At 39.1% G+C, this 24,796-nt stretch overlaps 1 protein-coding gene across 4 annotated transcripts in view; it reads left to right on the top strand.

Moving 5' to 3' along the window:
* The first annotated feature begins 3,285 nt into the window (after window positions 1-3,285).
* Window positions 3,286-24,796, top strand: part of adad1 (adenosine deaminase domain containing 1 (testis-specific)) — a 46,735-nt gene continuing 25,224 nt past the window's right edge. For 2 of the 4 annotated variants that reach the window (XM_031317205.2, XM_031317202.2), the window contains exons 1-13: window positions 3,287-3,593; window positions 4,610-4,795; window positions 5,025-5,165; window positions 6,057-6,227; window positions 6,758-6,829; window positions 7,377-7,502; window positions 7,866-7,989; window positions 8,191-8,358; window positions 8,586-8,661; window positions 8,828-8,984; window positions 10,510-10,744; window positions 11,483-11,615; window positions 11,966-12,075. In XM_031317205.2, the coding sequence (XP_031173065.1) occupies window positions 4,630-4,795; window positions 5,025-5,165; window positions 6,057-6,227; window positions 6,758-6,829; window positions 7,377-7,502; window positions 7,866-7,989; window positions 8,191-8,358; window positions 8,586-8,661; window positions 8,828-8,984; window positions 10,510-10,744; window positions 11,483-11,615; window positions 11,966-12,075 (1,679 nt within the window). In that variant the 5' untranslated portion in view covers window positions 3,287-3,593; window positions 4,610-4,629. Of the gene's footprint in view, window positions 3,594-4,609; window positions 4,796-5,024; window positions 5,166-6,056; window positions 6,228-6,757; window positions 6,830-7,376; window positions 7,503-7,865; window positions 7,990-8,190; window positions 8,359-8,585; window positions 8,662-8,827; window positions 8,985-10,509; window positions 10,745-11,482; window positions 11,616-11,965; window positions 12,103-24,796 lie in introns of those variants that run through there. The other 2 variants (XM_036004581.1, XM_031317203.2) reach the window with 2 other exon arrangements.

Here is a 24,796-nt window from a genome sequence, read left to right on the forward strand (position 1 = left end):
CCTGCTATGCCCTGCAGTGCCCTGCTACATCCTGCTATGCCCTGCAGTGCCCTGCTACATCCTGCTATGCCCTGCAGTGCCCTGCTACATCCTGCTATGCCCTGCAGTGCCCTGCTACATCCTGCTATGCCCTGCAGTGCCCTGCTACATCTGCTATGCCCTGCAGTGCCCTGCTACATCCTGCTATGCCCTGCAGTGCCCTGCTACGTCCTGCTATGCCCTGCAGTGCCCTGCTACACCCTGCAACGCCCTGCAGTGCCCTGCTACGCCATGAACTACTACAACTACTATTTCTAGTCATAGTTCCATTATCTTTATTGTGACTGTTATTGCCACTGTTCATCACACCCCCAACCGGCACCATCAGACACCGCCTACCAAGAGCCTGGGTCTGTCCGAGGTTTCTCCCTGAAGGGAAGTTTTCCTCATCACTCGAGGTTTCTCCCTAAAAGGGAGTTTTTCCTCTGCACTGTCGCACTAAATGCTTGCTCTTGGGGGAATTACTGGAATTGTTGGGTCTTTGTAAATTATAGAGTGTGGTCTAGACCTACTCTATCTGTAAAGTGTCTTGAGATAACTCTTGTTATGTTATAACGAAATCCCGACTGTTTGCTGTCCTGGCTCCCAAATGGTGGAATGAGCTCCCTATTGACATCAGGATAGTTGAAAGCCTATGCATCTTCCGCTGAAGGCTAAAAACACATCTCTTCCATCTACACCTCGGATAACCATGAAAAAAATAACAAATTTTATATATTTCTTGAAGCTGCTTATTAAAAGCTAATGTACTTGCACTTACTACTTGTTGTCTGGAGTTTGCACCTTTAGGGTTGAAAGCATTTAATTGGAAGGTACTTTGGATAAAAGCCAATGTCAGTTTAATAAACCAGTTATTGGTCTATTGATTATAATGCTGTCGTGGGTGGGAGCAAAAATAATATTGATATACATATACGTCATGTATGTGCAAGTATTTGTGGGTATCTCCAAATTACATCAGATCCTGTGTGTCATGAACTCTTGCATACTAGCATCTTACTGTGCCTGCATCCTTTTCTTTGCAAAATCATGTTTAATCAAAAAAAAAAAAAAAAAGTTTCTGTCTGAGTTGGATTTGGTGGAGTCCTGAAAATCTCACTTAGTGGGGGAAATTCCACTGCCTTTATTGGCTTTCTGTTGGGGTTTAGCTTTTCCAAATTGGTAAGAGGGTGCAGACGTGCACAAAGTTATTAATAACAGCAAATATTTCCAGAGTTGAGGGTTTCATTTCCGATCGAGGCTGTTGTGATCTTTCCATGCTGAAGCAACAACCCCACAATAGATTGATAAACTTTTCAACCTTCTCTCTTTAGCAATTACGCCTTCATCATTAGCGTACATATTAACCGCACATTTGTGCTGCGGAAACATAAATATTTGTTGTGTCTCTTTTTACAATTTACATTTGTTCCTCTGCTTTTACTCTATCAAAAGGTCATCATTTGCATACATGTTAATTGCACATGTCCTGCGGAAACATAAATATTAGTTATGTCTATTTATTCTTTTTATAATTTACATTTGTTCCTCTTCTTTTACTCTATTACAAAGGTCTATAGAGTTCCAGCTAAATGCCCAAAATGGATTTTTAAAAAGGAATGTGGAAAGGGATCATTCACAAAATACAAATAGTTTTTGCAAACATGTAAACCATAAACCAACTGGAGAATTCTCCCCCATAAATAAGAAAAACAAAGAACAAACAGCTTAACCTCTAGCTTCATTAATGAGCACACTGGGTCGTGGTTAAGGCCACATACTCAAAGTCGAGTGACTCAAGTTTTTCCTTTATCTTAGCTGCTTATGGGAAGATTAACAGGAGGATGGAGCGTCATTTCAGACAGCGTCCTTTCCCTTTTCAAGTGTGACTGTTCAGAGAAGTCAACTCAAACTCTGTCCCTATCTGCGGGGGTGTAAAACCATGTTTGTTCCTGTGGTGACCTTCACTGCTCGCTGGCTGTGGGCTGCTTGTTCCATTTCACTTTTACACTCTCGTAATTGATAATCATTGCCCCCGGTTGATGTATGTCATTGTTCAAGGGGGGAATTGAAAACACTGAAGCCAGTAGCCTTTCATAACGACCCTTTAACATACAAAAAGTTACGTTTCTAGCAGTTGCCTGCATGAGGTCCGTCAAGTCCCTGACCACAGGCAGCCACCCCCTCACAACCACTGCACTGCAGCACTTCAGTTAACACCAGCTAAAGGTATACAATGGGGCAATGGACTTATACCATGTAAGCATTGGTTCTCATACTTTTTCTGTCATGCTGCCATTTATAAGCCAAACATGCCCCATACCCCATGTAAACTGATATTATGATTAATCATTAACCATACTGGGGGAGCAACTACTGTAATAAAAAACAAGCTTGTTGAATTTTATTGAAATAAATGAAATGACTCAGGTCAGCACACTAGCATTAGCAAACTCATTTGTTTATCCCCCCCATATTTTCACTGTATTTTCACTGCTATAGTGAAAATACTAGGCCAAATGTCCCATGACCTGCCTTTTTATTTACATTTTATTATTACCTGAGGCTGTGCAATAATCAATGTGCTAAAAGTAACACAGTGGGGAAAGTGTAAAAAACCCTCAGTATTAATATTAGTATGAGGTGACAAAATATGCCAGTGCATAGAACTATTTGTAGTGATTCGGATGAAGGGAAATTCCGAAACTACAAAACCTGTCAACAGGACACTTGCAGGGACTCAGAAACAAAATGACTCAACTGAACATATTTTTGTCTTAGTGAAGATGCATTAAGTTTGCAGATATTGAGAGTAGGAAATGGAGTGTGAATGTATGTCTGAGAGAAGGAAGCTGCCCTTGTGTACTGCTATACCACAACTGTCATCGTGTCAGCGAGGGGGGGGGGAGGTGAGAGAGGAAGCCCCTTTTTGAGTACCTCCCAACTTAAATGTTTCATAATACTTACACTACGTTTCAATGGAAGAAAACCTTTAAACATTTTGGGTCTAAAAAGTGACTTGACTCCAGGTCAAAGGTGCTAACAGGTCAGAAATAAAATGTTGCAACTCATTCATAACCTAAGCAATAGTTTTTGTTTCCTTCATGCAGAGATGAAAAGACATACGTGTACAGCTTTCCAGAAAAAAACCTTAAGAAACCATGTCTGTTTCAATAGGCTACTTTTGCCCTCTGATTAGGCCCTACCTAGCCTACTCTATTTGCATATAATAGGAGATTTATTGTGACCAGCCCTAAGCACCCCTGTGTAGGCTTTAATAATAATGCTGTTGATATGCCACACCTGTCAGGTGGATTGATTATCTTGGCAAAGGAGAAATTCCTACTCACTAATACGGATGTTAATAAATGTGTGCACATTTGAAATAAACTAGCCTTTAGGGTGCTTAGAAAACGTCTTAGGTATTTTATTCCAACTTGTGAAAAATGGTTGAAAACAAAAATCGATATCAGCACGCACGCCTCCATCAAACGACACCGCCAACTCACGTACGACGACATGAGGAGTTTTACGTAAGAAGAAGAAGCAGAAGCAGAAGAAACTTCACGTAAACGGTGAGAGGCGACTTTGAAACGGTTAAATATCAATTAATATGAAAAATATAACAACTTTTGGGGTTTATTGTTGAATATGAATCGTACACTGAAAATTCGGCATCAATTCTGGGCGTGCTGAGTTTGGAAATTCGATGTTTAGCTAGCTACCGTGATGTTTTTATTAGCTACTGCCTAACGTTAATGTGTATCTTCCTACAAACATGAGGGATAACGTTAGAGGTGTTTAAAAAAAATACAATTCCTAACTCTTAACAGTACGTCCCCTAACTAAAGTCAAAGGAACTGTTAACTTTAACATATAGTTATATTCATATTGGTAGGCTATAGAAAGCGTGAAATTAACGTTAGACATCTAGCTAGCTAGCTAAGCAAGTCTCCAATGGCAACGCTAAGGTCAAGTTACCAATGATATTGAACTCCGCCAGTGGTTCCCAAAGCGGGGTCCTTGAGGGGGTTCCAGGGGGTCCTCCAGCCCAAAGGGGGGTCATTTATTATCACCAATTCCATCCATGGGTTTAATGCACTTTCTGTAAGAAAACATCTAAAAGTAAAAATCCTGTCAGATGGAGGTCCCCGGGACAAAATCCTAATTGGGGTCTGTGGTCTAATTTTGTCAGTTTAGGGGTCTTTGATGTAAAAAGTTTGGGAACTACTGAACTAACGTTACATTACTTAATAACTTTGCTAGCCAGCTTTTATTGATGACAAGGGAAAATCTCAAATTCCAACTCCCAAATTATAGTGAGTTGCAGGGTTAACTACATCTCTGCAGATAACCCAAGTAAATAGGCTATATAAGGATATTTATAGTGTTACCATATTTTTGAATATAGAAATCTTACACCACTTGCTAACCAAGGTGGTTACAGGTGTTCAGACTAGGCCAGTAACTGGATGCCCTTGAACCCTTTTTAAGGACCCCTATGTCTGCAAATGTTACTAAGTGAACCCAACATGTCTGTGTTTGTCAGAATCACGCTTTTTTTTTTTTTTTTTTTCCCTCTTCTTTTCAGTAACCGTGAAAGGTTTCAGGATGTTTCCAGGCCGGGGATCATTTCGAGGTTCCAGAGGAGCCTCTTTTTCACAAATTCTCAGGAAGAATATACCTGCGACGACTGAATCATACGAACCTCTGGCTACCTTGAATCATCCTAGCAAAGGTGTCTTTAACCAACAAAGGGAAAGTACATTTGAACGTGGTGAGTTTCGGAATATGATTTGCTTGAATCCCATATGACTCTTAGTAGCAACATCTCACCAGTGTTCATTAATTTAAGAACTAATTCAGATAACTTTTAGACTGCATTGTCCCCTGTGAGATCTGGTTTCTGTTGTAGGACTGTTACATATTTAGTTTTTTGCTACAAGCAAATATAGAAATCTTGTAGTTAAATTTTATTCTGCACTTTTCTTATTTCACTACTTAAGGTTATGCTGCCAAGCCAACAGTTTCACCTAAAGTGCTGATTGACAAATACACGCAAGGCGAGACGCATGCCGTGTCTTTGCTCCATCAGCTTGCCCAGGTTTTGCAGTTTCACCTGGAAATAAAGGAGACGGTGACTACAGGTACAGTAAAGCTTCGCAGCATGTCTGTGCGCATGTCTGCCCATTGCACATATTATTTGCACTTTCTGCAATCAACCCATTCAGCCTTTTTCTTTTCTTATGCTGTTTCTTTTTTATGTATATTTGTTTTTCTGTATTTATTGTTTGTTTCATTTTAATGTTACATATGTTTGTTTGTTTATGTTTGCAGCATTAAACAAGGCAAATTCCACACAAGTGTACTTATTGTGGCAATAAACCTTTTTTTCTGATTCTAATTCACGTTGGCGAACACTACTACGGTTATTGGTCCATGAAAGCTTGATTGATTGATTTATACTTGACAAATTTATGCGAAAGATTTAAGTTGCCTGTAATCAAATTCGAATCTGGCTCTTGTGATTATTGATGACTTCTCTCATAATTAAAGTAATTAATTATTACAGTAATTCAGAAGTATTTGTTTTAGAACTGGAATAAACAATTATTTTTATTGATTACTTTGCCAATTATTTTTGCGATTGTTTTGTCTGCATAATGTCAAAGCCTGTTACAAATTGCTAAAGCCCAGGGAGACCTACGGTATTTATTTTTTTTTTTTATTATTATTTGTCAAAACAATATTACAAAACTAAAAGATAAGTCAGTTTACTATCATAAAAGACAACAAAAAGCAGCCAAGTAGTGTCACAACAACAAGACAGCGAGTTGTGTAGTGTGAACAGTACAGGGATCTGACGACTTTGAAAGTCTTGTAGTGGCAACTTAGCTTTAGGATAAAACCTGCAGGCTCATCTCCTCACATGATTCCCACTATGTGACTGCTTACTAGTGGCTGATGTAAAAGACACATTTACAGCCAGTGCTGAGGATTTGTCGCCAATCAATTTTTTGACTCTTGTTTTTTTTCAGGCAACATACAAGGGTTTTATTTTGCCTTTTGTGTCATGATTGATGGTGTCAAGTACAAGACTGGCATGGGAATAACAAAGAAGGAGGCTCGGCTTAAAGCTGCTCAGCTCGCTCTGCCGGAGCTGCTGCCCACCTTGGAGAGTCTGAATTATGTCCTCCCTGAAGCATCAGGTTAGGATCTAATGCTGATCAAAGTATAATGTGTTTCTGAAGCAGACTTAGAGGATTCCTGTTGCTGGCTGGTACAATGAGACTTGGGTCGCCTACGGTGAAGATAGCATTTCAGACAAAGAAAGATTTAGGAAAATGTAGTAGTATAGAGGTTTCTTGCTGCATTTGGACACTGTGGACAGATAACTCTTAAAAGAGAATTAGCTGAGACGTAACAGAGGATTTTAGAAAGCAAAACAATTTTATGTAACATCAGCATAGGTTGGCTGGGCACACATGCTCTTGTACAACAACACCCTGTTAACATTTGTAATGATGAATTTAGTAAAGTCTATAAAGATTTAGACTAACAGAATAATGCCTAAAAACATGATAGTGTCATTTTAAGCAGTTACGGGCGGGTAGAGCATGATTATTGAAAATGCTCAGCAATGACTCTTAAAACTTATTTGAAAAAAAACACTTTAGTGTATTATTGTATAAGGGGGTTCTCATCTTCATTGACATCCATGCCTGTTTTCCCTTCCTAGATGTCCCTCCACCACTGCCAGTAAAGGAGGAACCCACCATCTCTGACATACACCCTTGTAGAGCCATTCATGGTAATTGAGGATTTTTTTTATTTGACTCTCTCACTCTCTTGGATGTCCTAATTGCGAAATGGCAAACATTAAGACAGTTGCATATTTTTTTTTGTTCTGTTCGCTCAGTACTCGGTCTCTCTCAAACTAGACATTGACGTTTAAATTGCTGACATTCAGGGTTGAGGAATTATAACCTGTTTGGATTGAGGTTATGTTGACTGACTTGTCTGTGAACAATATTTCACTACTTGGCTTTAAAAACCCATTGGTTAGTCTGGCTGTATCTCTTGAATGATTGTGTTGGATATAGTTGAAAGTCAGCACTTTTATCTCATAATTGTTTAATTTAGAAACCTGTGTTCAACCACAGTTCAGCCAAAGAAACAAAAACAAGTAAGTTAAAATATTGAGGACCATACTGCAGGAAATACTGTACAAACACACAACTGTAGAATATGCACATCTCTATACTGTACATACCTTTCTCATTCAGGGTGTCTGTAATGAAATAAGTGAAAGAAAGCCCAGTTCATTTTGTATCTGTATTATCTTTCTTGCTATTCAGAAAGGAAGAGTTCTGTCAACCTCCAGATTCCACAAGCTGTCAAGGATCAGCTCACTAAACTGATGAACAGCCACCCAGAGTTCTCTGCCTGTGCGGGCACCACAGCAGCATTTATTATTCAGACTTGTAAGTTAGCTTTCACAAAAGCTGGAGGATATCATGGTCTGAAGGTTGGTTTGTAAAAGGTTATACAACATAGGTAGTTTCATCTAAAATTACTTTGGGTTGGGTTGTTGAATCATATTGTATACAATAACAATTGTTTAATCTGACATTGGTGGGCACAGTGTAAAGGCAACAAAAACCTAATGGGACACTTTATAAGCTATACAAAGGTAGTATTTATTGTTTGTACAGCTGTTCATGGTACTTTGTTGACTGCATTATGCATACTATATATAAGTGTGTGTGTGTGTGTGTGTGTGTGTGTGTGTGTGTGTGTGTGTGTGTGTGTGTGTGTGTGTGTGTGTGTGTTCGCTCGCTATTGAGCAACTGGATGTGAGGTGGTCGCTCTAGGCACGGGGAACTTCAATACTAAAGAGACTGCCTCCATGAGTGGACGGATTGTGCATGATTCACATGCAGTGGTAACTGCAAGGAGATCCCTTATGAGGTCAGTTGCAAACATGACCCTGTGTGTATATTAGATTGTTTGGGTCATGTAATGTCTAGAAACAAACTATTTTCTCATTATCCTGTGATGCAAGTGTTAATACACTATTACTATTGCTCCATGTAAGGTTATGATACTCTAGACACTGCACATATTTCAGATGTTCCATCATAATGAGCCCATCTCATGCTTTGCTGTCAGGTTTCTGTACCGACACCTGCTGATGTTCTTCAGCAAAACGGCCAATCTGACAGAAAAGTCGATCTTCCAGCAGAACAGTAGCAGCGGCCTCCTCAGCCTGAAGAATGGCATTACCCTCCACCTCTATGTGAACCAGCTGCCAAAGGGTGCTGCAATCCCTTCTAAGCTGTGAGTGTAATTATCAACTTAGAGGTCCCCACTGCTGTTTTCTTATGAGGCACAGCAGATCAAGTGGTGTGATAGATTCAGGGTCGCGAGTAAGGGAAAGGGGGGCTGTGTTTGTTAGCAGATAGGTATTTGTAAGAGCCACAAAAATGCCAACTATGGAAAAAGTAGCACAAATAAAGTTTCTACAAATGCAATGCTCTTTCCTCAGCTCTGTGCTCTATTCTCAGGCGCCTGAATCCGCTCTCCATTTCGGCATGGCAGGTCAACAACGAGATCAGCCTCCACCTCTCAGTGGAGGGAAAGGTGTTATACTGTTACTTTCTCTCATGTAGGGGATGTTGCTTTTATGATAAATGCAACACAAGTTAAGATGTATATTTGTAAATGTATAATGGAGTTGTAATATAATTAGCATTGCAACTGTTGCCTGCAATATCGCTGCATGACTACAAATTAATCTTTCTTTTAGGTGTTCTCTGTGTTTTCTTCATCTTTTGATCAATCTGCCTCCAAGGTGGTCAGCATGTCCGCCACAGACAAGCTCACTCAGTGGCAGGTGCTAGGATACCAGGGAGCCTTGCTCAGCCACTTCATTGAGCCTGTCTATGTCCAGAGCATCCTCATAGGCAAGTCGTCAAGTCATGCTCATTAGACTAGGATTATCAGGGTTTTTTTTTTTCCTGCAAAGAGAATTTAAAAGCAGCCACTCTATTTCAATTCCATGCTACCTTTTCCAAATCCTGACCATGTTAGCAATTACAAAGTCTGTATTAAGACCATTGCCTTAAAGGAACACGCCAACTTATTGGGAATTTAGCTTATTCACCGTAACCCCAAGAGTTAGCTAAGTCCATACATACCCTTCTCATCTCCATGCGTGCTGTAACGCTGTCTGACGGCCCCAGCGGCAGCAGCCCATCACAGAACATGCAGGTGAATGGTTCCAGTAATCCTACTGCTCCGAATTGTGACAAAAGTGACAAAATAACGCCAACATGTTCCTATTTACATGTTGTGATTTGTATAGTCACAGCGTGTACAAAAAAACAACGTAACATGAGACACAGCCATCTTCTAACCGTAAACAAACCGGGAACTATATTCTCAGACATGTTTGCTGCAAATCACTCCGCCCAAGTAGCAGAAGTAGTTCCTGGTTTGTTTACGGTTAGAAGATGGCTGTGTCTCATGTTACATTGTTTTTTGTACACGCTGTGACTATACAAATCACAACATATAAACAGGAACTCGGAGCAGTAGGATTACTGGAACCATTCACCTGCATGTTCTGTGCTGGCCTGCTGCCGCTGGAGCCATCAGACAGCGTTACAGCACGCACGGAGATGAGAAGATGTATCGACTTGTCTAACTCTGGGGGTTACGGTGAATAAGCTAAATTCCCAATAAGTTGGCGTGTTCCTTTTAAATGTATCACCATCAAGTGCAAATGCAACAGCAGAATCACTCCAGGGGTTGTGTAAAGTGAGACTGTATAGCTATACGTCAGACAATTAAGTCAGAATGGTAGACTTCCTGATTTGTGCTGGTAACCTGACTTGAGAATTGAAGAGAAACTTTGGTGTTTTTCAACCTGGATCCTATTTTCCCCACATTTTGAAAGCATAGCGTGTTATTTAAAAGATTTTCAATGTCATGGTTGAATATTTAGCTGATTTTGACAATGTGGAAGAGGCCACATTAGATTTTAGAGCAAAACTTCTCCTTGAGTGAGACTTGGTTAGACCCAATAACAAAAAAGGAAAAGTCCGTAATGTAGTCACACACACTTATAACAACTTCAGCGTCATTGGCAAAAACAAGCACTTTTAGTGGACATTGACGGTGCACAATTAAACCAAAGGATTACATTGCAGACTGTTTGGCAGCTCAAGCGCTCTTACTCAAGGCTGGACCAATTTCAAAAAATTGTCATATCCATTTAGTCACTTAGACACAAAAACATGGGAAAATAGGGTCCAGGTTGAAAAATACCTAAGTTTCCCTTTTTAAAAGGTTAAACATCATAAAAGTAGTAGAGGAAGTCTATCAGACAAATAACATGATCCAGTGATCAAGTATAACTGTACATAGGTATTTGCTAAAAGATATGAACTTTTTTCTTTTTTTTTTTAACAATCCTAAATCTTATAGGTGACATTGACTGCAGTGATATCCGTGGCATGAAAATCTCTGTGAGCCAGCGTGTGGAGGGGATCACCTCCCAGCTGCCCATGTTCTACTGCATGATGAGGCCCTACATCAGCCTGGTGCCTTCTGTGGCTACTAACAGTGCCGATAAATGCCAATTGACTTACGGTATCAACTGGAGCGAAGGCGACAGCTCCGTGGAGGTTGTGGATGGCCTGGAGGGCAAGACCGTAGAGCAGTAAGGCTGACCGTATAGGAAGGCTGTAGGGTGTCGTATGTAGCTGCCATTGTTTTTTTTTGGTGTTGCATGTATTCATATTAGCTGGCAAATAGTTTGTTTGGTGGGGGTTTTCCACTCTCAAACTTTTAAGAGATTGGATTGCAGTTATTTAAAATTCAAAAATCACTTCAAAGCTTACTGTGCGATCACAGCATAATTAATGGATTACATTAATTTTAAGGTTGAAACAATGCAGCCTGGAAATGTAATTGGCAAGTTACCAACTGTGAGAAGTTAAAACTGTAGCCAGTGTTCCTCAGCTTGACAAGTTCCCTTGTCAGCTGTGTAGGCATTACGGTTGGGCATCGTCTGGATTTTAACAATTCTGATTCCAATTCTGATTCTTCCTTTCGATTCCGGTTCTTATCGATTCTTGATTCCGATTCTTTGAGGGGTGGAGTTGAATCGGGTCACATGCTTATTTCACAAATAAGAGGAAAGTTTGCTGAATGTGGTTTGCAGTTTTACTGGGCTTTTTCAACGTAAAATAAAACCACACCAGAGCGCCGCTTACTGTGTTCCATGGCTGCAACCAAAACTCGCGCATGTTAAATTTGGAACCGATGATCGGATTTTAAACCAAATCCTTTTTTAAACGATTCCAAGTAGTTTTAATTTTCTTGTACAATTTTCGGTTATTTTGCTAGCTTTGTCTGTGATAACCACTTTTTCTTTACACTGATTATCTGGTTGTAGATCTCCCTTTAAGAGTGGCCCTGCTCTTGCAAGCCGTCTGTGCAAAGCAGCGATGCTGCACCGCTTCAAGTTGGTGGCCAAAGAGGCCCAGAGGCAGGACCTGCTGGCCACAAGCTCCTACAAAGAAGCCAAGGTAACCTCAACAGTGTTTAATGTAAACCAAAATAACACTTGTATTACAGCAATAACACAGGTTGCAACCCTGATCCACTGACATTCACTCTATTGGTAATCAAATGCAGATCCTGTTTTAAAACTAATCGACACACTTACATGTGATTATAATTCTCAGTTTTCGGTTTGATAAACACATAACACTTAAACGCTTGATAAATTATTGTCTGCTCAAGGCATACACGCCTAACTTCATTTCATCATTTCATATTTAAAAAATGTTTTGTCAAGATTGTTGTATATTTGATTTAGATAAGATCTCTGTACATTTTTTTATTATGCACTTATATTGTTTTTTTGTCACTGAAGAGGATGGCAAAGCCGTACCAGGAAGCCAAGAACGTGCTGAAGGCGTTCCTGCTGCAGCAGGGCTTTGGTTCCTGGCTGGTCAAGCTTTCTTTTAGTGATAACTTCAGCATGTGAGTAAAACCACATTATCACTGAAAGAAAATCTACATTCTGGAAGCAATTGTCTTCAAATGTAAAAACAAACAAACAAGTTTAGTTAAAAAGTAGCACTTTTTGCAGTGGGACTTGAGCTTGCTGGTGATACCTTTTTGTGTTGTGATTTCTACAGGGATTAAAGTCAATCCCTGTTCATGTTTAAAAGCCGTTTTGTGTTTGACTGTCTATGGTCTTTAATCCTCAGGATTAGGTCTGAATTTCAAAAGAGGAATACAGTTTTACATTTGTATAATGCAGCCATTTGTAGAGCCAAACACCTTGCGTTGCAGCCCACTGCAGGCCTTTATTGTGGTAATAGTTCTGCTACCTTCAGTTAATATTATGTATATGCATTGTATACGGTGATAAGAGCATGCACTATCTACATTGTTTTAAAATAATGTATGCTAATGTGTGTGTAATGAAAATGACTATGTACAATGTATGATGATAACTTTTGTATCCTACTTTTGAGCTTCACATTTATGGTCCTGACGGCTCTGTATGTAAGTCATGATTGTTACATAAAGACCTGCGTTTGGTCTCACTTAAGTTACTGTTTGTGTTTTCATTTCATAGAGAAAAATCATATTTTTGGTCCATATTCAGTGATTTGAATTAAGACTTGATACTGAAGAGTGTGTGATTTGAGTCTTAGTAAGCCATAGTCTATATCCACGACATTCCACCAACGGGATTGCTCCGGTGTCGCCGGAAATTCCGCCGGATGTCCGTTACCTTCCGCTTTCTTTGTGCTGAATTTTAAACTCCAGTCGATTTATGAGGACTATTACTATTAACTATTAACTGCTCCTCAGATCTTTTTAGGGTAAATCCAGACAGCTAGCTATACTATCTGTCCAATCTGAGTTTTGTGTTGCACAACTTTTGAATGTACACGTTCCAACAAAACAAGTTCCTTCCTGAGGCTATTTTGCAGCGGCACCATGGGTACGTCCCAAAGCCCTTAAATTGCGTCCCCGACTCCTCCACTTGCCTCCCTTACTCGCGTCTTAGTCCCTCCCACCGAGACATGTCAATAAACCAGAGCACGTTTTTCTCCCATCCCGGAATGCTGTGTGGACTAGCCAGACCCTCCTCAGCAGCGCTGTGGAGGAAGGTCTGGCAATGCGAGACTAAGTAAGCCATGATCCCCCAGGGGCAAATTACAAGTCCAGCAGTATGTAAAGTAATATATAAATAACTTAAAATGAGCTCCATATTTACCAGCTGCAACATTAAAGTAATAAACACAATGCATCAATAATTATAATCCAATAGTATTTATTATTATGCAATACAACTTATTTGTTTATCAAAATAAGATGTTTTCTTGTTGTATTCTAATCTCAAAACGCTCCAAAGGGCTTCATTTGTATATTAAAATCACCAAAGTTTTCTTCCAGGGGAGAAGGCCCCCAGAACCCGCTACCTGGTTTTTCTTCCACATTTTTTTCACTACTCAGAGTTTGCAGGTCCGTATTTAAAAAGAAAAGTTAATGTATGCTATCTTGTGTGAACTGGCAAACATTAAATGACTTGGTGTTGCCCTTTATACAGTTAGTGGCTGGTTAACCATTGTATTTTGCAAAGATCTGGCTGCTTGTCACTGTATTTAAACAAATAGACCCCCCTATTGTTGAAGCAAACTGTTGATTTGCCCTGATATTACATATACGCATACAGGAAATGCTGGGGTTTCCTGTGTATGCGCTTTAGTGGATCTATTTACTCTTAAGTGTTGAGCAGTCTTGTGAATGGAGTGTTGTGTTTACTTCGTACTGGTTTGGGCAACAGAAGGAACTACCAGTGCATTCAGGGAACTTGTGTCCAAGGATCAAGCCTTACAGTTGTATGTACAGCTCCAGGTTTCATACTTATGTTTTCTTTTATATGTTCTTGCTTTTACATATACAGTGTGGAGTGTGATCTCTAAGGTGTAATTCAGTGCACCAAACCCATTCATTTTATGCCAGTATGGCAGTTTAATAAATGGTTATATGCTGATTAGTTTTATTGGAATACTTATAACGTTTGACTGGTTAGTTTGTGCTCCATGAGAGTCCATTATAGTTGATAGTTGATGCAGATGTCTTTGTTTTGAATGGTAATGCAGAGGGAAACCTTAATGGCAGTCAATCAACAAAATAGTGTTAGCATGATACATGTAGAAGGCCATATTGTCTAGAGGCACTGCATGTAAATTGCCCTCCTTCCTGCTGCAGCCAATTCATAGTAGTACATATTTTATTTTGGAAATTTTGTTGGTTATTTTTCAGTTAGCAGGGAAATTTTGTCCTGTAGATCAGAAGAGGGAAGTCTCCCAAAAATCCTTATCTTATCATTATCCTCAGCTTATGTTGCGTGTACGTGTTTAACATCAGGCAGCCAACTCACAGTTAAATTGTCTGTGAAATGGCACCAACCCATATTAGTTTTGTGATCTTGGCTGAATGTGAAATGTTCTATATGTAATAAATTATGCCTGCTATTGTATTCTTGTGTTGGACTGGAATCTATTGTTGCTTGTAGAATGTTTCATGCTGTCACTAAAATGGTAAATGTGTGTCCTTGTGGATATTGATGCTAATATACATTTTTTGTTGTCTGTTTTAACATAGGTGTGTCAGGGCCTTGCGTTGTCTAATGGCACTAGGATTTAGGGAATATGACTGAAAATATTGAAGTTACTGATTCAGTTCTCCCAAAGAGAAGCAAATTGATAGTGTAAAATATAAATGAGCTCAACTGTTTGACATCAGTCACTGAGGTGATACTAGTAGGTTTAGAGATAAACAGGATATGCAACTCTTTTGATGTGGTTATACAGTGAACCATTTGAGACCCGCGCTCTTAGAAGCTGTGCGCCTATGCCGAGGTGCTGTGCAGTAGCGTGTGTAGTATGTACTGCATTCTTGTAGATTTTGGCTGGATTAAGAACCCCATGGGCCCCTGGGTGGCGTTTTATCTCTGCGATTCTGTGAAATGTTGTCTTAAATATTTAAATAAATGTTAAAAGAAATTACATCTCAGTACCCCAGACTTTGAGGATGTGACAACAGGGCACAACATGCCTTCTTTCATGATAAGGATGATGTGCCAAAAACTTTAAAATATGGAAAGATCCAAATGAAAAGAAAGCAGTTACTATCAATGGCATACATTTGTGCTTATTGTTTTTTGGAAGGTGACTGTAACCGGTCCTGGTGCCAGCTATGCCACCTTTTTCATATAATATATTGTTTTATACTTATGCAGTACAGTAAGCTATACACACTTCACAAATGTACTGTGACTATCTTGAATGAATCTATCTAGCCATACATGTAGTCTACTTAGGATTTCTTGTACTGTCATCCTTTTTACTGAAGCTGTCATTTGGGTCTCTGGATCAGCAATGGATTTGCAATGTTTGTGTTTTATTTAGTAATATTTGAAGTGCTCGTATGCTTTTTGGCTTTTCCCCTTTCCTTTATTGTGTTATATATCTTTTTGTGCATGTTATAGGTTTACAAAGTGAAAAAGCCCAAAGTCCACCCCAAAGGGACTTACCATCTCCAACAGAAAACACTGTTCACAAACTGCTCCAAACAGCTCTATTGTAGTCCAGCTTTTACTTCCGTGACGAACTTGCATCACTTTGTAACACACGTTATAATGCTCGCCTAGCTGCTAGCATGGCACTCCCTCATGCTCTGCAACTGACAAGCTATCAGTACTTACTGAGCATGTGTGACTCCCAACAAAGATGGAACAGAAGTGAGATATCTCACTCTGTAGCTAAAACGGAGAGCTCAACACACAGGGTGAAAAGAGGAGCTGCAGCAATGTGCAGTACGACAAATATATGGTGTTTTCTGAAAATTAAACCACATAAACCTATTCTGGTACAACCTCTAAATACAATTATGAACCTGAAAATCCGCATAATATGAGCACTTTAAAATATGACAAACTTTAAGAAAATGAAGGAAACTGGATTTTTGTCAGCAAACTTAACAAGTTTTACAAGTCCCTTATTTTTCATTGCCAGACCTGTCTCCGCATTGTTTGTGCTGTTCCAGTGTGAAAGGTTTTGTATGACTTTTGATTATGGCTGGATCCGAATATTTGTTCGATGGGTAGGTATTCGATTTTCTGTTTTGGGATACGAATATTAGTTTTTTGAAAAAACGTGCATGCAGGCTGAACTTCACTGATTCTGTCGGGATTAAGCTGCTAGCTAAATGTCTGCTAGCCGCTGGCTAATTTCTGCAGCGCTGTGTCGTCCATCTCAGCAAAGAACGCAGAAATGTTGAGTTACAGACAAGCCATGTTTCTAGAGGTCTGTATTATGGGTGTACGATACACGTATTCGTATTGAACCGTTTCGATTTCGAACGATTCGTTTGACTAATCCTATTTCATTTAGAAAACAAAGAGCTTCAATTGTGTGAAATATGTTCTCAGTGCCGCTGCACTCAACCAGGCAGCCCAAATGGCAACGTGCTGTCTGCCCCTCCCACTCCCAAAGAAAACCACTCTAATCCAGTCAGGCATGCTACGCTGAACTAGCTCGTTGCACTATGGCTAGTAACGTTAATGCGACTATTACCAGACCAGCATTAGAAGATTCTCCAATAACCAACAGGTCTGGCATTTGGAGCCACTTTGGTTACCCTGTAAGTTATGAGGGTGGTGGCAATAGAGTGGTGGATTAAAAAAACAACGGTATGTCGCATCTGCTACACAAGAATAGGGTACACCAGTGGGAATACTACAAAAATAAACTCATTTACGCCGACATCACCTCAGCGTGTCAATAATTGGAACTAGACGAAAACAAGAAGCAACACACACGCTACAAACTATCCCTGCAGCATTTAAGCAGCAATTTCCAACTGATTCAAACAGGGCTAAAGACATCACTGCGGCGATTGGTATGTTTACAGCCGCGGAATTCAGACCCTACTCTGTAGTGGAAAACGCAGATTTTACGAACATGGTTAAAGTAATTAAGCCCTGTTACACTATTCCTTCGCGAGCCCATTTCAGCCAGACCGTAATTCCTGCTTTGTACAAAAAAACGAAAGCCCAAATAGAGAACCAATTGTCCGAAGCACCAGCTGTTGCTCTTGACAGCAGACGGCTGGACGTCAAGGGCTACACAAAGACTGTAACATGTATATTTTTTTTATAAGGAGCTGTTTTTGTTTTATATGCTGCTAAAAAAGATACCCCAGAATATGGGTCAAGTATAGCTCTGTCATTGTTCAAAGTAAAGAAGCTCATACTTTATGATGTTAGTTTTAATCAATAAAGAAATTGTAAAAATCAAGTAAATTTCTCTGGCATTTCTTTCTTTTTGCTGTGTCGAAAACGTATCGAACCGTGACACCACTGTCTCTTATCGAACTGAACCGTGAATTTTGTGACCCGTTACACCCCTAGTCTGTGTGATTATACTGTAGCAGCCTATTGTTTTTTTTCAGGCGATTTGATAAAGTTTAAGAGTACGGTCGTGCATAAAGCCAATGCTCTCGGCGCTGGCTGAGCAGGCATTCACAAACACCGCGCCGGTCGTCACTCCTCAGTCAAAAACGCAGGTCTTTCCATTTATTTTGAATGCCTGCGGCAAAAAGTTGAGACTAATTCAAATTTTTGGGTAAATAAAGCAACCCGAGGTCACGCTGCGGTGGTCTCGTCAGTCCGCATTGTGCCCTTAGTTGTTCCGTTAACGTAACAGGAAACAGGAAACCTCACTATCGCTGCCACTAAAGACTTGTTAACAGTATGAAGGTAAAAAGCGAAACACAAGCACTGAACTGCCCTGGAATTTGTGTATGTGTATGTGCATTCAACCCACTTTGGACCCGTTCATAAGTCAGCAGTCACTCTGTGAGTAAAGACTCCACTCTGCAGTGTAGTTGAGACACTTCACTGATAAACCAGAGAATTGTACAGTAACACTCGGCTTTATGGTCAAAGAAGGTTTTTGTATCAAACTTCAGTCCTCTTGTCTTTTAAGCCTCTCTCTCTCCCTTTTTTAATCAGTCTGTTACTGTTGTTGAAAACACCTGAAGGAGTTTTCTCAAAGAGTGGGCACTTTTTAAAATTTAACATAGGGTATTTATTTTAGATAATTTTTAAGTTGTAGCTGTATAAACCCTGTCTTTACATTTTATTTTGATGACAGTCTGTTTTAATCAAAGTGCTTGTGACATCTTAATGTGCTTTGACTTACAACATCTAGCCCACTTTGTAAAAAATATCGAAATGTATATTGTTTATTGCCGTTCAGCCAAAAAATACCAATATTAGTTTTGGTCCGTATCGCCCAGCCCTATTGCATTGGTCAATTGAGGCTGGCCAAAGCTGGAGATTTTGGTTACTGTACCGTGCCATCTCCATACAACAAAATGTAACCTCAAAGGTGATGTTCAGAAAACGCTCATATGAATTGTTTTATATACTAATCGTATGGTTTGTGTTGGAACCCACTGGTAAATTGATATTCTGGTGATATGAGCTCCAGATGAGAGAAAGCTCCTAAATATACTGTAATTTGTGGAATGCAATGACAATCAACATATTTTGTAGCTCAGTTAAGAGGACTTGTTGCATATTAGTCAACCATGCTTTGTAGCTTTGCTGTTACTCTTGCCTCATAATCACAAGATGTAGACTTCACCATCAAAAGTGTCTGTAGTCCGTCTATTGTTACAGTGCAGTGAGCTCCTGCTATAGTAATGTTAATGATTGTGGAGATTTAAAAGCGTTGATCTTTGGAGGTGGAGATTTGGGGACCTGACAACTATATTTTAGCTGATGTTTTTTAAAAAAAAAAAAAAGCTACTATATTATGACGCCAAACCGCTAACCTGCCAAAACAGTAAAGTGGACGTACCTATCGGTTCAAATGGCTATGTACTGTGGGAGTGTACAGACTCTGTATTTGTTCCTAAAATGACTTGACAATAAATGAATCACTATGACTTTATTTTCCATATTCAAACTTCTTGTGGACAGCTTGACTAGTTTCTTTGCCCTTTTAACGTTAAGGAAATGCAGCCTCCTACAGAGGCCATATACCTATTCCTCTCCCACATAATGTTAAGAGGGGAAAATCTGGCTGTAAAACAGACTTTTTGTGTCTTATTTATCTTATGGGTACGTTAATCCAAAACTTGATCCAAATAGCATTATTTTTCAATGTAGTCTCCACCAAACACACAAGAGCTAAACTAACTTGTTTCCCATACTTTGTAATGTTCTTACTGGCAATACACAAAGTCTTTAAGATTATTTTATTAAGTTATTCCTTCAGGTTTAGAGTACAAACAAACATCATACAAAATAAATAATAAATATACTGTATAAATAGAAATACATCAAAAGCATCGACATTGTTGAAAGTTGACTGAGAACTTTTAAATACCTTTCACAGCAGAATGTTGTAGACATTTTAGAGGGAAAAAATATATAATTGTGGAAGTATAAGATTATTAATATGTAGTAAAATAAATAAACATTCAGTATGAATAGTTGCCTTATCTCCACATTGCAATGACATGGTTATAAATGTCAATATTTAGAGCAGCGTAGCATCACTCAAATCAGATATATACCTGAGATCACTCCATTGTCACTCACATGTGTAGATGTTGCTTGATTACATAAAATCCTTAAAATTCTCGGATATATTCTTGAAAAGTCCGTCTGCTTCAGAATCAATGGTTGGTCATGTCATCTCGTACTAGATGGTAGTTTAGTTGTCCATTATTTGCATTTCATGACAGCCAAGTTTCACTTTTTTCAAATTGCAGCAAGAATAACGTTTTATTCAGAAACTCACTGAAAGGAGTTTCAGACCATCTTTCACACTCGCATCCTTCTGAGTTTGGCAGTGCCTAGGGAGAAGACAATAAGTTAGTTCAGTCGATTTGAGTAGATTTCATGTTGTCAATTTTTTTTTTAAATCATTGGCACTTGATTTGGCAACACAGCGTGGAAAAATACTTACATGGCTTTTTCCCGATCGTTCCTTTATCAGACGATCCAAGAACTCGAGACCCGAGTCTATGTATTCCTTAGGGTCTTCACATTCGTCTTTGACTGTTCCATTAAGTTCTCTCATAACGCACTCCAGTGCTGTAGTAATGCATTGTTTCTGTGTGAGAGAGAAATATGTTTTAGCTTCCTTTTACTGCTCTGACTGAGGCAGACTTGTGGCTGCAAAATGAGAAGTCAGCAAATAGAAGCTGTCTCAGCTGCGTGAGGAATCAACACCTGCCAAGCTCATTTCCTGTACTAGAGAACCTTTACATGTGGTTTAAAAAAGCTCATCTAAACCCTGACACTTGAGCTTCTTTGATGCTGGGGAGTACCCAACATGACTTTTTTTTTTTTTTTTTTTGTTCTTGACTTACTATTCACAAACTGATCAATTCATCATCATCATCATATTTGGTGCAGTACATACGTATACCAGTTTTCACTGTTAATTGTCAAGTTTTCTGCAAAGCATCATGTTTAAATAAAAAACCTGTAAATCCACAACTTTAACTTATAAAATATACCCTTACCTGCACATTTTCTGGAGCATAGAATGTCGAATCTGATGGCTGTATGGACAGAAGAAAACATTGGACTGTATTAACAACTGGCAGAAACTTCACAAAATGAGCAGGGAAATATATTTGGCTTAAAATTACTTACACATTTGACATGGTTCCACATAAAGGAATAACCAAAGTCACTAATGGGTAGTGATTTTGTTTGAAGACAACCAGAGAGAGTCAAGAGAGTTATCCAAACGGCAATCCTAATAAAGTGCTCCATATTTAGCTTGAAGGCTTGTCAGTGTGAGAAGCAAGATGTCTAGTGGAGTTGTTGTATTGGTGTACTTTACCCCCTGTGCTTGATTGCATTTATATAGCTGTGGGGTGGAAAGGGTGGGCTGAATTAGTTGCAGATCACCTAATGCATACAGCGTTGTTTTTCCTTTAGATGACTCTTGGAATTTTTTTTTTTACTATGCTACTACAACATGGTAAAATCCCTCAAGTGGCCTGTTGCAGCACAGCATTTAACTTCAAGCTGTTCTGAAAGTAGGTTGGCCGTCCCTAGTTTGTGGTGTAGAGGGTTTTTCTTTCTCTCTGTTTACTCTGTTGGGCAAATGTTTGTCATGAACTGACACTTGTTGTACATATATAAAAGATGCTGTTTTACATAGGGGCTGGGCAATAAATCAATATTATATCGATATTGTGATATGAGACTAGATATCGTCTTAGATTTTGGATATTGTGATATGACATAAGTGTTGTCTTTTCCTGGTTTCGAAGGCTGCATTACAGTAAAGTGATGTCATTTTCTGAACCTACCAGACTGTTCTAGCTGTTCTATTATTTGCCTTTTCCCCACTTGGACATTATGTCCACATTACTGATGATTATTTATCTAAAATCTAAGTGTGAAGATATTTTGTTAAAGCAACAATTGTCAACCCTAGAATATCGCCGCAATATCGATATCGAGGTATTTGGTCAAGGATATCGTGATATCTGATTTTCTTCATATCGCCCAGGCCTAGTTTTACATGTATTTTTATGTCTTCCTGTAATTGATAATTGTATAAGGCACAGCTTACTGAAGAGAAATAATTTGGAAAAAGCCCTAACAACTTCAATGACGATGACTGAATGCTGGGCCCTTGTGCTCTGCATGCGTTTGTTTTGACTCAAGTTTTTTTTTTGTGATCTGAGGTTTATCTGCTCAAATTAGTGATGAGAGTGTGCAAGAGTGTGATGGCTCTTCTATTACTTTATTGCTTTATTAGTTTCATCATGCAAATGTCAGTCATTGCCGCTAGTTAACTTTCCACTTTCCATTCCCACATGGTTCCTTTTCTGGTGTTGGTGTATTCCCACCGCCTCCACCTTGGTGATATATTCCTGCTTTGTTGTATGTTTACAGCCTGGTACAAAACACAGTTTTTGGTCTCTATAGCTCTCTATGAATAAGTTCCCCTTTCATGACAACTATATTCAGATTTAAAGGTCTGCATAATTAAGGGCATGCCACTTTGAGTGACAGGTGGCCTGCTTTCACAGGAAGTGAGCATTGACTGTAGGTATTCTTCAACCTGCCTCGGCTCCATTCACGCTCCAATTCTTTGCCCATTTTTGGTTAAGGCCATGTCAGGCACTGCCAAGATGCCCATGGCTGGAGCTACCGCCGCTTACTTTGAGCTTCATGAGCGCAGGATTATAAGTGTTTTGAGTTTATAGACTAGTGGCTTTCATACTGTTGAAGTTTTACAATTTTTTTTTCCTGTTCTGACACTATCAAGAGACCGATCACCACCAATATTTTAGTTACCATTTGACATGAGCAAATCATGAATCACAGTTGTAATTGTTCACATTTTATTAGCACATTTTCACATTTGTATTCATTGATGTGGTACAGTTGCATAATAAATACATCAAATAAATATATAAATAACTTGAGAACTTTTAGCAGTGTTTCTGAACCATTACTTAGAGGGAAAAAAAATTTAGTGCAGTGTATAACATTAAATAATGATAAAGTAGAGGAAACCTCTGTAGGATCAGTTTCCGGTATTGATTAGTTGAACAAAGTCTAGGATGGCGTTCACAAAGATCTTAAACTCCGATCTCTTGGTTTCCAACTTGCAGGTTGTCTGGTTGGTTGTCTGAGGAGAAAAGGCTGGTTTAGTATTGGATCATTGGAGCATTTTGAGTGAGGAACTAAAATCTAAATAATTTCTTAGGCAATACTTACAAATTGCGGGCCATTTTGAAGAGTTTCCAGAGTGTCACTAATTCGCCCTTCATCTTTACAGCTCTTTTCCATCTCTGCGTGTTTCAGCTGTTTCATGAAGTGCGTCAGGATTGCATTACGGCAGTTTTTCTGACAAAGACACAACAATCCTTTGGGTCACACTCAATGATGAAAACCCACACAATTATGAAAGTCAGTGAAAAGTTGAATCTGATTTGATTGACTATCCCAGTAAAGAGAGAAGCTGATTGCAGATGTTGGTGTAGATTTACTATCAGGGTTAGATTTACTATCAGGTAGATGCGTGTCAACAGAAGCCTCTTGTCATTTACCAGTGCTAGTTGAAGTAAGTGGGAATTAATTTCGTTTATTAATCACTTGCAAACAATGTTTAAGAACGGATTCTATTTTTAAGCAATTTTAAGAAAACAATCTCTACCCCTTAGTGGTTGACACTAGGATTGCTAACACAAGAGGCCAGTCTCTCAAAAGAAAAAAAGTGTGGTAACGTAAACACAGTTTTGGAGCTATTCTTCAAGTCTTAAGGAGGGCTTTGGTTGCTGCAATCTGCAAAAGCAGCATCAACATCCTGAATGAGCACTTGAACCTGATCTGCAGCGATCTCTTACCTCATCCAGATTTGTTGGTGAAGTGAAAGTCATGTTGTTTTTCTACAACAAATTGGAGAAAAAAACAGTTTTACTATTCACTTTCAGTTAAAGCATTTTCTTCATTGGAACACCTGATCCTGGTCGGTTTTCAAAATTATTTCTTAAAAACAATTTATCATGACATAACTTACACATGTAACGTCTTCAAGTAGATCGAGGTTCAGGTCATCCATGTTGAATTTACGGTTTTCGGCCGGTATTGGATTTGCCTGAAGATAGACGATGAGAAAAAACATCCAGAGGGCAATTCTGAAAGATTGGTCCATACTGAACTTTTGAAAAGCTTGATTGCAGTTGCTTAGAAGAAGTACAATAGCTCTGTTCATCAGTGGCTTGTGGTGTCCTCTAGTGAAGTTTGTTAATTTATAGGGTACAGCAGAAAAAAAATGAGTAGGCTGGTTAAGGGTTTGCTTTTGGAGGTTGTCTTATTTTTTCCTATTAATCATCTGGCAGTTATCAAGAGCATGGTGAAAACCCAAAGTTGGAAAAGACCAGGTGGGCACGGATTGCCCTTTCTGATGGTGATTACTGAAAAAGTTTGTCCACATTTAAACAGATAAGACCGTCATATAAAAATACTATCACAAATAAAATGGGTTTGATGCATTTGTAGGAGATTTAATTTTGTTTTATTTCTGTTTACTTTGACTGTCCCTGATAAGCCAAAGTGAGCATAATGAAAGATGTAAGAGGTTTGGCTTCCTTTCTTCAGAGAAATGTGTGGTTACAACTTGCAAGACCACAAACTTATCTATTACATCCATGTCTTTTTGATTTTGGGTTTTGTCTTGAGCGGATGGCGCAGCTAATTTTAAAACAGTATGGCATTGTTACATTTAGAAAAATCATTCATATACAGTGTGCATTAAAATGATTGGGTAATGCATTTAAATGAACTATAGTCCAAATAACAATATCTGAAAGGATCACTCAGAATGCTGTCATAAAATACATATAAGTAGCTTAAAATTGTTTAAAATTGTAATCCTATCAGTAATGCCCGTTAAGGATTTTTTTCTTCTTGTTGCATCACTTTTTTTTGCATGCCAGTAAGAATAGTGATTTTGATAAGTAATGCATGGATTTTGCTGCATATAGAAAGTTTTGGCACCCCCCCAAAGAGGTTTTAGCCAGCGCCAAAGGAATATCACGAGCGCCAAAACGTCTAATTTTCAGCAGCCAGCCTCCCTCTCATCCACAGCCACGACTGTATAGACATGCAGCTGGCGCTGATTTG

Source organism: Sander lucioperca, chromosome 1 (genome assembly GCF_008315115.2).
Source record: "Sander lucioperca isolate FBNREF2018 chromosome 1, SLUC_FBN_1.2, whole genome shotgun sequence".
In the NCBI taxonomy this organism is placed as follows: domain Eukaryota; kingdom Metazoa; phylum Chordata; class Actinopteri; order Perciformes; family Percidae; genus Sander; species Sander lucioperca.